The sequence below is a fragment of the Sinocyclocheilus rhinocerous genome, unplaced genomic scaffold (assembly GCF_001515625.1).
Source record: "Sinocyclocheilus rhinocerous isolate Xijiao unplaced genomic scaffold, SAMN03320098_v1.1 scaffold14, whole genome shotgun sequence".
NCBI classification, from domain to species: domain Eukaryota; kingdom Metazoa; phylum Chordata; class Actinopteri; order Cypriniformes; family Cyprinidae; genus Sinocyclocheilus; species Sinocyclocheilus rhinocerous.
This window is the reverse complement of record NW_015629561.1, coordinates 2,004,237-2,018,255: the sequence shown is the minus strand read 5'-3', so window position 1 is coordinate 2,018,255 and position 14,019 is coordinate 2,004,237. Positions and strand designations below refer to the sequence as shown.

General features: G+C 36.0%; 1 protein-coding gene across 16 annotated transcripts in view; it reads left to right on the top strand.

Moving 5' to 3' along the window:
• cadpsa (Ca2+-dependent activator protein for secretion a) overlaps positions 1-14,019 on the top strand; it is a 108,145-nt gene that overhangs the window by 55,573 nt on the left and 38,553 nt on the right. For 12 of the 16 annotated variants that reach the window (XM_016551349.1, XM_016551362.1, XM_016551359.1 and 9 more), the window contains 5 exons: positions 545-653; positions 2,425-2,637; positions 3,774-3,785; positions 10,296-10,432; positions 10,554-10,741. In XM_016551349.1, the coding sequence (XP_016406835.1) occupies positions 545-653; positions 2,425-2,637; positions 3,774-3,785; positions 10,296-10,432; positions 10,554-10,741 (659 nt within the window). The remainder of the gene's footprint in view (positions 1-544; positions 654-2,424; positions 2,638-3,773; positions 3,786-10,295; positions 10,433-10,553; positions 10,742-14,019) is intronic. The other 4 variants (XM_016551350.1, XM_016551363.1, XM_016551361.1 and 1 more) reach the window with 1 other exon arrangement.

Genomic DNA, 14,019 nt, shown 5'->3' with positions numbered 1-14,019 from the left:
GTGTGCGAACGTGGGGTGGGGGGGGGTGCATGCCCCAGTGGCCTCCCGAAGGCACCTGGGTGCCACCAAGCCAGATTAGGGCCCCGAAGCCAGCCCAAGTGCCCGTCACACACATGACATTGAATTTATCATGTCACTCGGAGACGGAGTGAGAGAGGGCTGCCACTTTCAGCAGAGGTGATGGAGGCGCAGGATTGGTGTAATGCTGCGGATAAGGCCAGAGAACGTCTTGACAGCAGCACGTCTGTGTGTGTAGAACGTGTGTATGACTGGCACCTAACTGCACGACTCGCATCCAGAGTGACAGCGTGTCATCCCACACTCTTCTGTCAGTCCCATTTGATTGGCAGGACAAAACCCTGCAAGTCCAACCCTACACCGTCAGTGACCAAGACAGCCTCCCTCTGAGATGCCACCCTCCGTTTGAACCTTATCACAAGCCTGAAGTAGATATTTCTGTTTGGGTTTTGCACTTCCAGTTCTAATAGTGCAATTCATAATTCATAACAATGATGTGGCTTTAATGTGCCAATATTCTTTCCAGGTGAGCCAGTACACCTTTGCCATGTGTAGCTACAGGGAGAAGAAAGCAGAACCTGTTGAACTTCTCCAACTGGACGGATACACTGTGGATTACACCGACCCTCAGCCAGGTCACTGCAGCCAATCGAAATGCTACAATCAATGACATCACAGTGAAAAAAAAACTAAAATCTGGAATATTGTCCTCACCTGTTCTGTCCACCTTATTTGTAACGTAAGAGTGTGTGTGGCCATTTGTAGCTTGAATGTGCGAGGCTTCCGGTGTCAATCGCTTACAGTTATTTTACCTGTACAAAAAATTCTGTAAACTGGTATTTGTTTTTATATTTTTATTTATCATCATAATTATAAACACACTGTAGCACAGGTAGTTTTACTGCAATCTGAACTATAGGTTTATTTACATTCACAGAAAATAGCTTACTTCATTGCAAAATAAGGTGGATAGAAATACCTGTTAGACCAGCAGGTGGCATGTGTTTCTAGGATCCATACACATTTATTCCCAAGGAATAGGTGACTCATTTTATTAATGTTAAATAAACTCTGGTAATTAAATAATATTTTTACTTGACATTAATGCATTATCAACTAAGATGAACAGTGAATAATAGCATATTTGTAAACTGATATTAATCAAAATTATACATTTATTAATCAAGATTACTTATATCATATAATCATTTATTAATCCAGATTAATTAGATCATATTATATTAATTATTAGTTAATAATAATAATAATAATGTTACCATGATTATTAATCAAGATTAATAAATGCTGTAAAGATATTAGTAACCAATGCTTTAATTAATATTAATATTTAATTAATATTGATGTTTAGAATCTTATTTTACAGTAATTGCTTTTGTTTGTGTAACCTAATGTAGTTAGGTTGTTTCAACCATATTAAAAACATATTTCTACTTTATTTATCAGTTAATATAGATGTGGCCACCTGAATCACATTTTTTGGTTATCTCACAAAACATTTTTACAGAGTAATTGACCTAAATGAACAGATATTGTTTGATATCGATATAATTGTTATAATTTATTCCATTTATTCCACACTATTTAGTATACAGTGTTTGATTATGTGTAGACTATAACAGATTCATTAGTCAAATATCAGATGACATAAAAATGATAAAACATGTAACTGCGCAGACACTATAAGACCGATCAGACAACTCATGTACACTGTGCATAATGTTTTATGCAAAGATACAGAAGGTTTCAATGAAAGATAATTGATCTAAACTGGTCAATGTGATTGAATTACTACATTACATTGCAGAATCTATGGCAATATTACCTAATGTTTTGGCGATCATGCAACTAATAATTAGCAATATCTTTTACAGCATTTAATTATGATTAATGTGATTTATTGTTGTTGTTGTTGTTGAAAATTTACATTAAATATTATATAATACTCTAGATGAATATTTATTCATCTTGATTAATGTGTTTATGTATATGCTATTGTTCACTGTTAGTTAATCTTAGTGCACAATACATAAGAATTCATGTCAAAAATGTATGTACATCAACCCAGGTTCACATCCGTCCTGTGTTATGTCCCGATCCCATTCCTACTCTCTCTCCCTGTAGTTTCCTGTCATTAAAATAATTAAATAAATACATGGATAAATAAATAAATGCATAATTAATGTATTATTAAATGTAGAGTTTAATACAAGTTTTAAAAATGCTGTGAAAGTATTGTTAGTTCAACCATGCTACCATGTACCTTAAAAGGTTCAGATCCAGTAGAAATGACTCTGTTGTCACTTTTCACACTTTTGATTACACAGTAATTTATTTCATTCCATTTAAAGTGAATGGAATGAATGATTAACAATATGTTGAATGCAGGTCTGGATGGTGCTCGGACGTTCTTCAATGCTGTGAAGGAGGGAGACACTGTGATCTTCGCCAGCGATGATGAGCAAGATCGAATCCTGTGGGTTCAAGCGATGTATCGTGCCACGGGCCAGTCCCACAAACCCATCCCCCCGACCCAGGTGCAGAAACTCAACGCCAAAGGAGGGACAGCACCACAGCTTGATGCTCCCATCTCTCAGTTCTGTAAGTATGAATACATAGACTCTACAGTTCCACACATGCTGACTGCAGTCTCACACACACACACACACACACACACAGAGTCACACTATTACATGGAATCTTTGTATATCATTGGTGAAATAAGTTCCTGTTCTAAACAGTGCACTGCTGATGTTTTTACACTGTTTCACTCTACTGCTCGTTAATGTCCTATAAGTGTAATCTCAACAGCCTTCACCTCCTGAGCACAGTAACTACTTACTGTATTGGTGTTGTAAAAAGGGAGAAAAATCGCACTCTGTTTTCATCTGCACCGCTTGATTCTGTCAGAAATCTTTCATCCAGCATCCCACATACTTGTCATCATTACATATTCTTTGCTTTGATACATTTTAATCACTGTCCTTTCTTTATTTTATTATTATTTTGCTTAATTAATTAATTAATTAATTTTTTCCCCACTTGTTCTTTCTGTCTTTTTTTCTTTGTTTTTTTTCTTGTTTTTATTTTGCTCTTTTTTTTCTTGCTTTTGACTTGCATCTTTGTTCTTTCACTTGTTTGTTTGCACTTTTCTTCTGCCTATTTCTTTCTTTACTTATTTTTTGCTGTTTTTCTTTTGCTTTTCACTCTTTCACTTTTCTCTTGCTTATATAAGCCGTCTTTTACTTTTGCTTTTCATCCACTCTTGTTTTTCTTTCACTCTTTTTAGCTTTTGTGTATATTTGCTTTTATTCACTCATTGTTTTGTTCTTTATTTTTTACTTTCACTTACTTATGCTTTTCTTTTGTATATATTTTTTTCTTTTTGTTATTCTTTTGCTTTTCCCTCTTTTTCTTTTCTTTTGCATATATTTTCTCTCCTTTATTCATTACTCATTACTCTTTTCTGTTTATTTGCTTTTTTCACTCAGTGTTTTGTTCAGTTTTTTTTACTTTCACTTATGCGTTTCTTTTGCATATTTTCTTCCTTTCTTTCTTTCTTTCTTTCAGTCAGATATATATGAATAAGTGTATCAGATCCTCCTTCTCTAATGCTTTGCTTACTGTGTAAAGGGAATAGTCTTTCTCTTTCTCTCTCTTTGCTGTCTTCTGTCCTCTGGTCCAGGCGAGTCTATATGTCACTCTGGTTTGTTCCCTCTTACCCTGCTCTCTTGTAGCTGGACTGAAGGGTAAGTGCTTCCCTGTAGCAGGCACAGATCAGATAAGACGCTCTGGATTATCTGACACAAACAATGTGCTATTCGCTATTCCTCTTCAAAAACTCACATTACCCCTCCTTCTGCAAATCTCCCTCTTTTTTATTTTCTTTAGGTCTGAAATACAAAAGACTAGATTGCATGTGAAATTTTCTTTCTGGATGTTTTACACTGATTAGCAGTTGTGTATTTGCCTTCTCTCAACATGGCTTCATCGGGTCAACGGCTTCTCAAATCAAAGCAGGGATTCACATAAAAAATAATGTGCAAAATCAAATCCATCTGTTCCTTGTAAGCTAGTTTCTTGTTGGATGAAATCAACAGCAGTTGCCTTTATTTAACAATAAAGATTTCCGACCAAATGGAGAATTTGGTAAATGATATAATTATAGTGATTTTCTCTATTGTAGTTGTTGATTTATTGTGCTAAATGAATTTGGCGAAACCACTGTCGTGCTCTGCACCCCTCAGCAGCTGGTAATTACCATGTTAAGAGTGACATGCTATGAATAAAACAGTGTATTCACCCTGATTATTTCTGTAAGCTATCAGTGGAATGTTACCAAATAACTACTTGCTAGTTCACACCAGTTTCTCTCATCTGTAGAAAGTTGTGCCACCAGTGTTTTCATTTTTTTCCTCTTAACCTTGCGACAGTGGCAAATTAAATTGTGGTTGCAGTTTTAAATGGGGATTAGGATGTAATCGGAAACATTGGCTGTTTGTTTTCAATTGTTCTTGAAAAGATTTTGTCCTCGAAGCACTGGACCCAGCAATATTTAACACAATATGTTCATTCTGTGATTTTTAAGAGTTTATATATATATATATATAGAGATAGAGAGAGGTTTGGTAAATATGTAGCTGGGATATAGAAGTTTTCAGCAGATGATATCATACAGTTTCTTTATTGTACGGTAGTTAAACTGATGCAACTGTTGTCACAACTGCTAGACAAACCCTTTTGCCACACACTGACACGTTTAACAAATAGTGGCCCTTTTCATGTCTTACTAGTGTTTCTGTTCTGTTTTCCTATAGAACTACTAACAGTTTTAGACTAACGGTTTCTTTCCTCATCTCTGGGAAAATGCTAAACCCCTTCTTTTGTCTGCCCTTTGTATATACCTGCAAAGGTATAGTGTGTGTAGGGGGGACTGAAATCAGAGAGACAACCTAAAGTTAGTGATACTTTGAGATTTCTGAGGTCTTGTAGTTGTAATAATAATAATAATAATAATAATAATAACAATTATTATCACACACACACACACACACACACACAGAGTCACACTATTACATGGAATCTTTGTATATCATTGGTGAAATAAGTTCCTGTTCTAAACAGTGCACTGCTGATGTTTTTACACTGTTTCACTCTACTGCTCGTTAATGTCCTATAAGTGTAATCTCAACAGCCTTCACCTCCTGAGCACAGTAACTACTTACTGTATTGGTGTTGTAAAAAGGGAGAAAAATCGCACTCTGTTTTCATCTGCACCGCTTGATTCTGTCAGAAATCTTTCATCCAGCATCCCACATACTTGTCATCATTACATATTCTTTGCTTTGATACATTTTAATCACTGTCCTTTCTTTATTTTATTATTATTTTGCTTAATTAATTAATTAATTAATTTTTTCCCCACTTGTTCTTTCTGTCTTTTTTTCTTTGTTTTTTTTCTTGTTTTTATTTTGCTCTTTTTTTTCTTGCTTTTGACTTGCATCTTTGTTCTTTCACTTGTTTGTTTGCACTTTTCTTCTGCCTATTTCTTTCTTTACTTATTTTTTGCTGTTTTTCTTTTGCTTTTCACTCTTTCACTTTTCTCTTGCTTATATAAGCCGTCTTTTACTTTTGCTTTTCATCCACTCTTGTTTTTCTTTCACTCTTTTTAGCTTTTGTGTATATTTGCTTTTATTCACTCATTGTTTTGTTCTTTATTTTTTACTTTCACTTACTTATGCTTTTCTTTTGTATATATATTTTTCTTTTTGTTATTCTTTTGCTTTTCCCTCTTTTTCTTTTCTTTTGCATATATTTTCTCTCCTTTATTCATTACTCATTACTCTTTTCTGTTTATTTGCTTTTTTCACTCAGTGTTTTGTTCAGTTTTTTTTACTTTCACTTATGCGTTTCTTTTGCATATTTTCTTCCTTTCTTTCTTTCTTTCTTTCAGATATATATGAATAAGTGTATCAGATCCTCCTTCTCTAATGCTTTGCTTACTGTGTAAAGGGAATAGTCTTTCTCTTTCTCTCTCTTTGCTGTCTTCTGTCCTCTGGTCCAGGCGAGTCTATATGTCACTCTGGTTTGTTCCCTCTTACCCTGCTCTCTTGTAGCTGGACTGAAGGGTAAGTGCTTCCCTGTAGCAGGCACAGATCAGATAAGACGCTCTGGATTATCTGACACAAACAATGTGCTATTCGCTATTCCTCTTCAAAAACTCACATTACCCCTCCTTCTGCAAATCTCCCTCTTTTTTATTTTCTTTAGGTCTGAAATACAAAAGACTAGATTGCATGTGAAATTTTCTTTCTGGATGTTTTACACTGATTAGCAGTTGTGTATTTGCCTTCTCTCAACATGGCTTCATCGGGTCAACGGCTTCTCAAATCAAAGCAGGGATTCACATAAAAAATAATGTGCAAAATCAAATCCATCTGTTCCTTGTAAGCTAGTTTCTTGTTGGATGAAATCAACAGCAGTTGCCTTTATTTAACAATAAAGATTTCCGACCAAATGGAGAATTTGGTAAATGATATAATTATAGTGATTTTCTCTATTGTAGTTGTTGATTTATTGTGCTAAATGAATTTGGCGAAACCACTGTCGTGCTCTGCACCCCTCAGCAGCTGGTAATTACCATGTTAAGAGTGACATGCTATGAATAAAACAGTGTCATCTTCACCCTGATTATTTCTGGAAGCTATCAGTGGAATGTTACCAAATAACTACTTGCTAGTTCACACCAGTTTCTCTCATCTGTAGAAAGTTGTGCCACCAGTGTTTTCATTTTTTTCCTCTTAACCTTGCGACAGTGGCAAATTAAATTGTGGTTGCAGTTTTAAATGGGGATTAGGATGTAATCGGAAACATTGGCTGTTTGTTTTCAATTGTTCTTGAAAAGATTTTGTCCTCGAAGCAGTGGACCCAGCAATATTTAACACAATATGTTCATTCTGTGATTTTTAAGAGTTTATATATATATAGAGAGAGAGAGAGAGAGATTTGGTAAATATGTAGCTGGGATATAGAAGTTTTCAGCAGATGATATCATACAGTTTCTTTATTGTACGGTAGTTAAACTGATGCAACTGTTGTCACAACTGCTAGACAAACCCTTTTGCCACACACTGACACGTTTAACAAATAGTGGCCCTTTTCATGTCTTACTAGTGTTTCTGTTCTGTTTTCCTATAGAACTACTAACAGTTTTAGACTAACGGTTTCTTTCCTCATCTCTGGGAAAATGCTAAACCCCTTCTTTTGTCTGCCCTTTGTATATACCTGCAAAGGTATAGTGTGTGTAGGGGGGACTGAAATCAGAGAGACAACCTAAAGTTAGTGATACTTTGAGATTTCTGAGGTCTTGTAGTTGTAATAATAATAATAATAATAATAATAATAACAATTATTATTATTATTATTATTATTATTATTTTACCATGGCTTTCACCCAGTGACAACTGCAGACAACCTCAAAGTCATTTAACAACAACAACAACAACAACAATAATAATAATAATAATAATAATTATTATTATTATTATTATTATTAACAATGGCTTACTCCCAGTGTAGACAGGATGTATCATTTAACAACAACAACAACAATAATAATAATAATTATTATTATTATTATTATAACAATGGCTTACAGCCAGTATTCACAGCCTTAAGGACACAACAATGGATGCTCATATAGGCAAAACAGGTTTGAACCTGACCTGCAACATGTCTCAATAGAATCCATCAATCAGTGTCATTTCTCCTCTGCCCCACTCAGACAGAGCCGACTAATGTCATTGTGTGTTACTGTCCAGAGACCTTCCCCTCAATTCCAGTGTCAAAGAGACATGACAAGCTCATATTAAGACATAGAAGAGCGACACAATGTCACCTTTTTGACCTGTGGCTGATTTCAAAGGATCTTTTGGCTTCAACTTATGTGTTTGGATGTTATATGGATAATGCCATGTACAGACAAAAAAATGCAACACAGAGTTTGTGGAATGATTTTACATATGATATAAATGGTATATATAAGCAACACTTAATAGTAACTTTCATTATTAAGTCTTTAATATTATATATATTGGTTAGCAGATTAGTCGTTTATAAACATTTAAATACGAATACAATGGGGTCCAAATGTTTGAGACCACTGAATTGTTTTTCTATTGTATATTTTTCATTACACAATTGTTTTAATATTTTTTTTATTTATATTATATTTTATATATTATTTTTATATTTATCTTTTTAAAAAAAAAATTTAATAAAAAAAAAGTTACATTGGATTTTAAATAGCAGATATTCACTGTGTTCTCAGACTATTGCTCCCCATTTTATGATTGAAAATATGAATCATAATTTCATGAATTTTGGCTATGCTGATCTGTTAAGCACTATATCATATAATAATACTTGTTAAAGGGATAGTTCACCCAAAAATGAAAATTCCGTCATCATTTACTAACCCTTGTGTCATTCCAAACCTCTATGACTTTCCATTATACAAAAGAAATTAAACAAGTTTGGAATGAGTGAATAATAACAGAATTTTATTTTTGGGTGGACTATTTCAGGTCCCTTTTTAATGAGATATTGTTATTATAAGGCTTTTAATGAAATATATTGTAAAGTCCTACCAAATGATTTGATGTACTGTATAAGAAATTAAGGCAAAATATTACAGTTATCATTTACTTTGTGCAAGCAAAAACTTACCTTCCATTATACATCTAAGCAGTTTAAGACTTGTTCCTGGTTTAACATGCAATCCAGTGACGATCTGGAGGAGGTGTCTGCTGAATGGCTCAATCATACAGTATAGCTCTAAAGCCCCTGGTTGAACGGGGCATTAGAATAAGAATAGCTCCTGACCAGTGGCAGGATTAAGAAACGGCCGTGCTTATTTGTGCAGGCCCAGATGTAATACCTAAGCTTACCAACTGCAGAGGAAACGGAAAATGTGTTGTTGAATTTATTTAGTCTCTTTAATGGACAGTAGATGGTGAGGGCTCCACTGCCGGCTCTCTCCCAGGTCTGGGCTTAGAGGCACTGGGTTTCTTTAATTAGGGCTTCCCTGAAGGGGGGCAGAGGCCTGCGGACAGAGCAATGAATGGAGAAGGAGGGGAAAAGCGTGAACGTAGAGTTGTTGTTTGATTAGGAGGACCAGACAGGAACACTGGCTCAGACAGGTCTTGCAGGATTACCAAGGCAAAAAAGACAAAACACTGGGGGGAAATACAAGCCAACAATATAATGATGTTGGCGTACAATTTTCTCAATTTTTCTTGCTCTTTTAATGCATTGTGTATGCATTCATATAAAATGAAAGGATAGATACCATATGCATTTGGACACATATGGATTTTACAGATCTGCTTTTAAATTAGCTTGAAGTCAACAAGCAGCAATTCTGCTTTGTTGCTCTTATAAGACCAGTACTTTTAGTCTCGCAAGCCAAAAGTTTGGGTTGATATTGCCTGATTGTCACGTTGAACCACCAATGTCCTTCTTTGATTTTACACGATGGGTAATTTTATAAATAAAAAGTTCATCATACATGCAGGGAAAAAAATTATTGGATATTTTTTAAATATTCTAAGCCAAAACCTCTTAAACTTAATTAAAATGTAGCTCTTTATCATTATCGCTCACTGTATTTCAGTAACTTTCCTCAGCATATATATAAATTTTAAATAAAATGTATGTAAAGTAACTCATAATGACAAGTTGTAAACAAATTGTTTCCCTCAGCAAGCAAATATATAGGGTCGTTAAAAATATAAATAATTGCTATACATTGTTGTTGTGAATATATATGAGATAACCATATGTTGTTGTTGTTGTTGAGTTAAAACAATGAATATCAATATTTCTTTGTGTTGAAATGTGCCTTGAAATCTAACTTTTTTTTAATATATAAATTAAAAAGCTAAATGATATATATATATATATTTACAATTATTATTATTATTATTATTATAGACACAGTAAATAAATATATTGCTTATATATTTATTTAACATGAGTACCTGCTCTGATTTTTATTTTGCACTTCAAGCATTGCTCGTAATGCACCTTGGATTGAATATACAGTGTAATGCAAGTTAACAATGACACTTTTTAGGCTGACATCTGGCTCAGGTTAGAGACCTTTCTCAAAGGAGTGTGTGCTCTTGTGACTTTGAGCTGTGTACGTTTTTTGAAGCCTGTCTCTGTCTCCATACATTAACATGCACACATACACACAGATGCAGACCGAGCACAGAAACATGGAATGGATGAGTTCATCTCCGCTAACCCCTGCAATTTTGACCACTCTTCGCTGTTTGAGATGGTTCAGCGGTTGACACTGGACCACAGACTCAATGATTCATACTCCTGTTTGGTAACCAAGCTTTCAATTCAGTATTATTCAGTTAGAGCTACAGCTGTCCTATTTATATTATCATGTATAATCACATTTGCACTACTGAAACCGCACTTTTGTGTCTGAATGTGTGCCTCAGGGTTGGTTCAGTCCAGGTCAGGTTTTCGTATTAGATGAGTACTGTGCCAGGTACGGAGTGCGAGGGTGTCACAGGCACCTGTGTTACCTGAATGACCTGCTGGAGAGGGCAGAGAAAGGGTCCATGATTGACCCCACACTACTGCACTACAGCTACGCCTTCTGCGCCTCTCACGTTCACGGCAACAGGTAGCGCTGATCTCACACTCCTTATCTATTTCTCACTCTGTCTCTTTAACACCCACTTCATTTCCTTCTCATTTATAATCACATTAATTCTCCAATCATTTATCTCTCATGTTCTCTCCCTGTGATTCATCCTACTCATACCCAAAGTTCTGTTTCTTCTCCTCCTCCTAAAATCACTCCATTCCTCTTCACTGTCCTGCCTTTTTATCTCTCTATACATCCACTTTCCACACATGGGCAGAAACAGAGGTAAAGTAAGAGCACAGACTCTCTTTTGGCCGCCAAAGGACTCATTCTCCTGTGTTTAATAGAAACCCCATTCTTTCTCCTCAAAGCTTTGTGGTTGGTCACAGGTAATAATGCTTCTCTCCCAGAATCCCACAGTAGTTTCACTGCTTTTACAAGAAGCTTAAGTTGCCTCATTACCTGGTTCACAGGAGTCTTCAAAGTATGTTTTGTCTGTTTGTCTTATTTTTTGTCTTATTTTGGTCTGAATCTATGTTTTTATTCCCATGGTTATTTTCATTATTACTTGCATATTTATCATCTTCTTTTATTTTTCACTTACCCTCACACCATCTTCTGATAACCTTTGTGAATGTGTGTGTGTGTGTGTGGGATATGAAGTCAAAGAGTGAATGAGCTACTAAAATGGCCCATGTCAGAGACCGAGCTGCTTAGTTCTCTGTTTCCCTCCCCCCCCTGAGCCCTTGACTCCCTTTAAGAAAGAGAACAAAATCATGGAGGTCTGGAGAAAAAGGGAATCTAAGTCGCAGGTGCTCGCAGGCCCCAGAAGGTGAGAATGTAAATGAAACCTACTCTATTGGGTGTGGATTAGCGTTAAGCTCCACCCTCAACCTATAAAACTGTGGGATGTATATGAGGGAAGACTGCAATTAAGTTATTTCTTCTTTCTTCTGTGTGTGAGATGACTTTGTTCCACTGTGTGTAATTTTATTCTTATTCCTTGTATATTCCATGCATTTGTGAATGTAAAGAGTAGCAGTTTTATATACAGTCTAAAGTCTGACACCACATTTTTCAATTCCTTTTTAATTACATTTTAATTAAATGTATATTATTTTCTTTTTTTTGTATCTGTATCATTGTTGCATTTGATTTTTTGTATATATATTATCGAATTTCAGAATTATTTAAATATCTAATCACTGTCTAGGAAATAGGAATTATTTTATATGTAGAAAGACAAGATTTTCAGTCTGGTCTCAGATTTTTGGACGCCACTGTTTGTGTGAATGTGTATCTGTGTGAGGAAGAGAGAGAAAAGTGAGGGTGAGGCAGGGAAACAGAAAGTGATAGACATGTGTCGAACCAGTGAGAAACATGCAGGGTAGAGAGAGAGAGATGAGGGACAATATGGATGGTGCCTTAAGGTCATGGCTGACAGGATGACAGGTCATCGCTCTGTCTCTCTTTCCAAACTGTCCAAGGCCTCATACAGCCTGTCTGCTTGTGCCAAAACCTCAACGTCTAGCCAACCACTATCTTTATAACTGACATGGCCCTCAACCTGAACCTCTTGGCATTGGACTTCTATTCTGATATACGTATATTTAAAGCCAAATAATCTACAAGTGTTACAGATAGTGACTGTGGATCTCTAATATTGTTTGACCTGATACTACTGCACCAGTACTATATCTGGATAACCATATTAGTCTCATAACAAACTATCATGAATATGCATGATGGCGTGTAGTGTTATTAAAAGGATGTGAAATGGCGTAAATGCTCATCATGGAACCAAATGTACCATAGTACAGTTATGGTAATAATACCATGGTGTTTTGATATCTTGGTATGGAATGATTGACATATTCATCTACCACAGAGGTTCAAAGTGCTTAAAAGAATAGCAGGGTATTACCATGGTACATGTGCAAAAATAAAAATAATATTACCTTGGTCCAATGTCCAAAAAACATGTTTTTTTTGTGATTTTGTTTCATTTTTGTGTCTTATTTTGTTTTTTGTTTTTGTTTTGTGTGTGTGTGTGTGTGTGTGTGTTGTTTAGTTTGTAGTTTTTTTTTAAAATTTTGTTTTGTTGATTTGTTTTTGTGGTTGCGTGTTTTTTAGTTTTTTAGTTTTGTTTTTAGTACTTTTGTGTTTTGTTTTGTTTTTGGCTTTTGTAATTATGATTTGTTGTGTTTTTTCTTTAGTTTTGCTTTGCTTTGTTTTTGTTTTGTTGTGTGTTTTGTTTTTCTTTAGTTTTGCTTTGTTTTTTTAACGTCTTTATTTTCTGACACACAGAGAGAAAGGATTTTTTTCTCTTGGTCCGTCTTTTATCCATCAGTTTTGTTGTGACACACAGCTAGAACAGAAACACACTCACAGCCGACGTATGTCACCTGCATGCAGTTTAACACACAAGCACGTACACTCTTATGCAGAATGTGACTAAAGGGCCAGGCTCCTTATCGTTTGTGACATGGTAGACGGAAGGAGGGCTGTGAGCAGAGTGTATGTGACAGTGGAGGCGCGGGTCGCTGTGACAGCGGTTTGAGGAGCAGGAGACATGACACGCTCCTCGTCAGTCCGTTCCCCATGTCAGCCCAGCGCACGCTGAAGGACAGCGGGGAAAAGCAAGGGAGGAGGGGCAGGGATTTCAGGGGAGACTACCACGGCTGTCACACCAGACGGGGTCCATTGCTTGGTGGGGGGTTTTCGGAGGCAGGTTGGCGACCGAGTCGCCCCATCTTGTTCACAAAAATACCTTAAAAGCTTCCGCTGTTGTACATGTCAGCTAGATGTGAGAGATAGTGAGAGGTGTAGATGTCTCGTATGATGCTCAGATCAATTATGTTTGACAATTTAGCATCAGTTGCATGGAAATCAGTGTCTTTAAGTGTTTTAAAGTTTTTTTGCATTTAGCAAACAGGAAATGATGATGGGCATCATGGTAATTTGGCTAATAAGCTTAGGAGTGGCACTAGACGTATCAGTTGAACTGTTTCCCACAGTCTTTCGCTCTCTCTCTGTTATGGAGTCACAATAAGAAACCTGTGAGTGTGTGTGTGGTGAGAGGTTGAACCCCTGAGTGCTGGTAGCAGGGGGCTGTGGTAATTTGTAGTGTCTTTGTATTGCGGAGAACTCTTTATTTGACTATGGACAGGGAGTGGGGAGTTTAGGCACTTCCAAAAACCCTTGCCTGAGGAGGGGATGACACATACACACACACACACACACACACACACATAGATAGATACACATTTAGACACACCAACTAGGAATGGAACCTGCTGAAAGCATGGTTTATT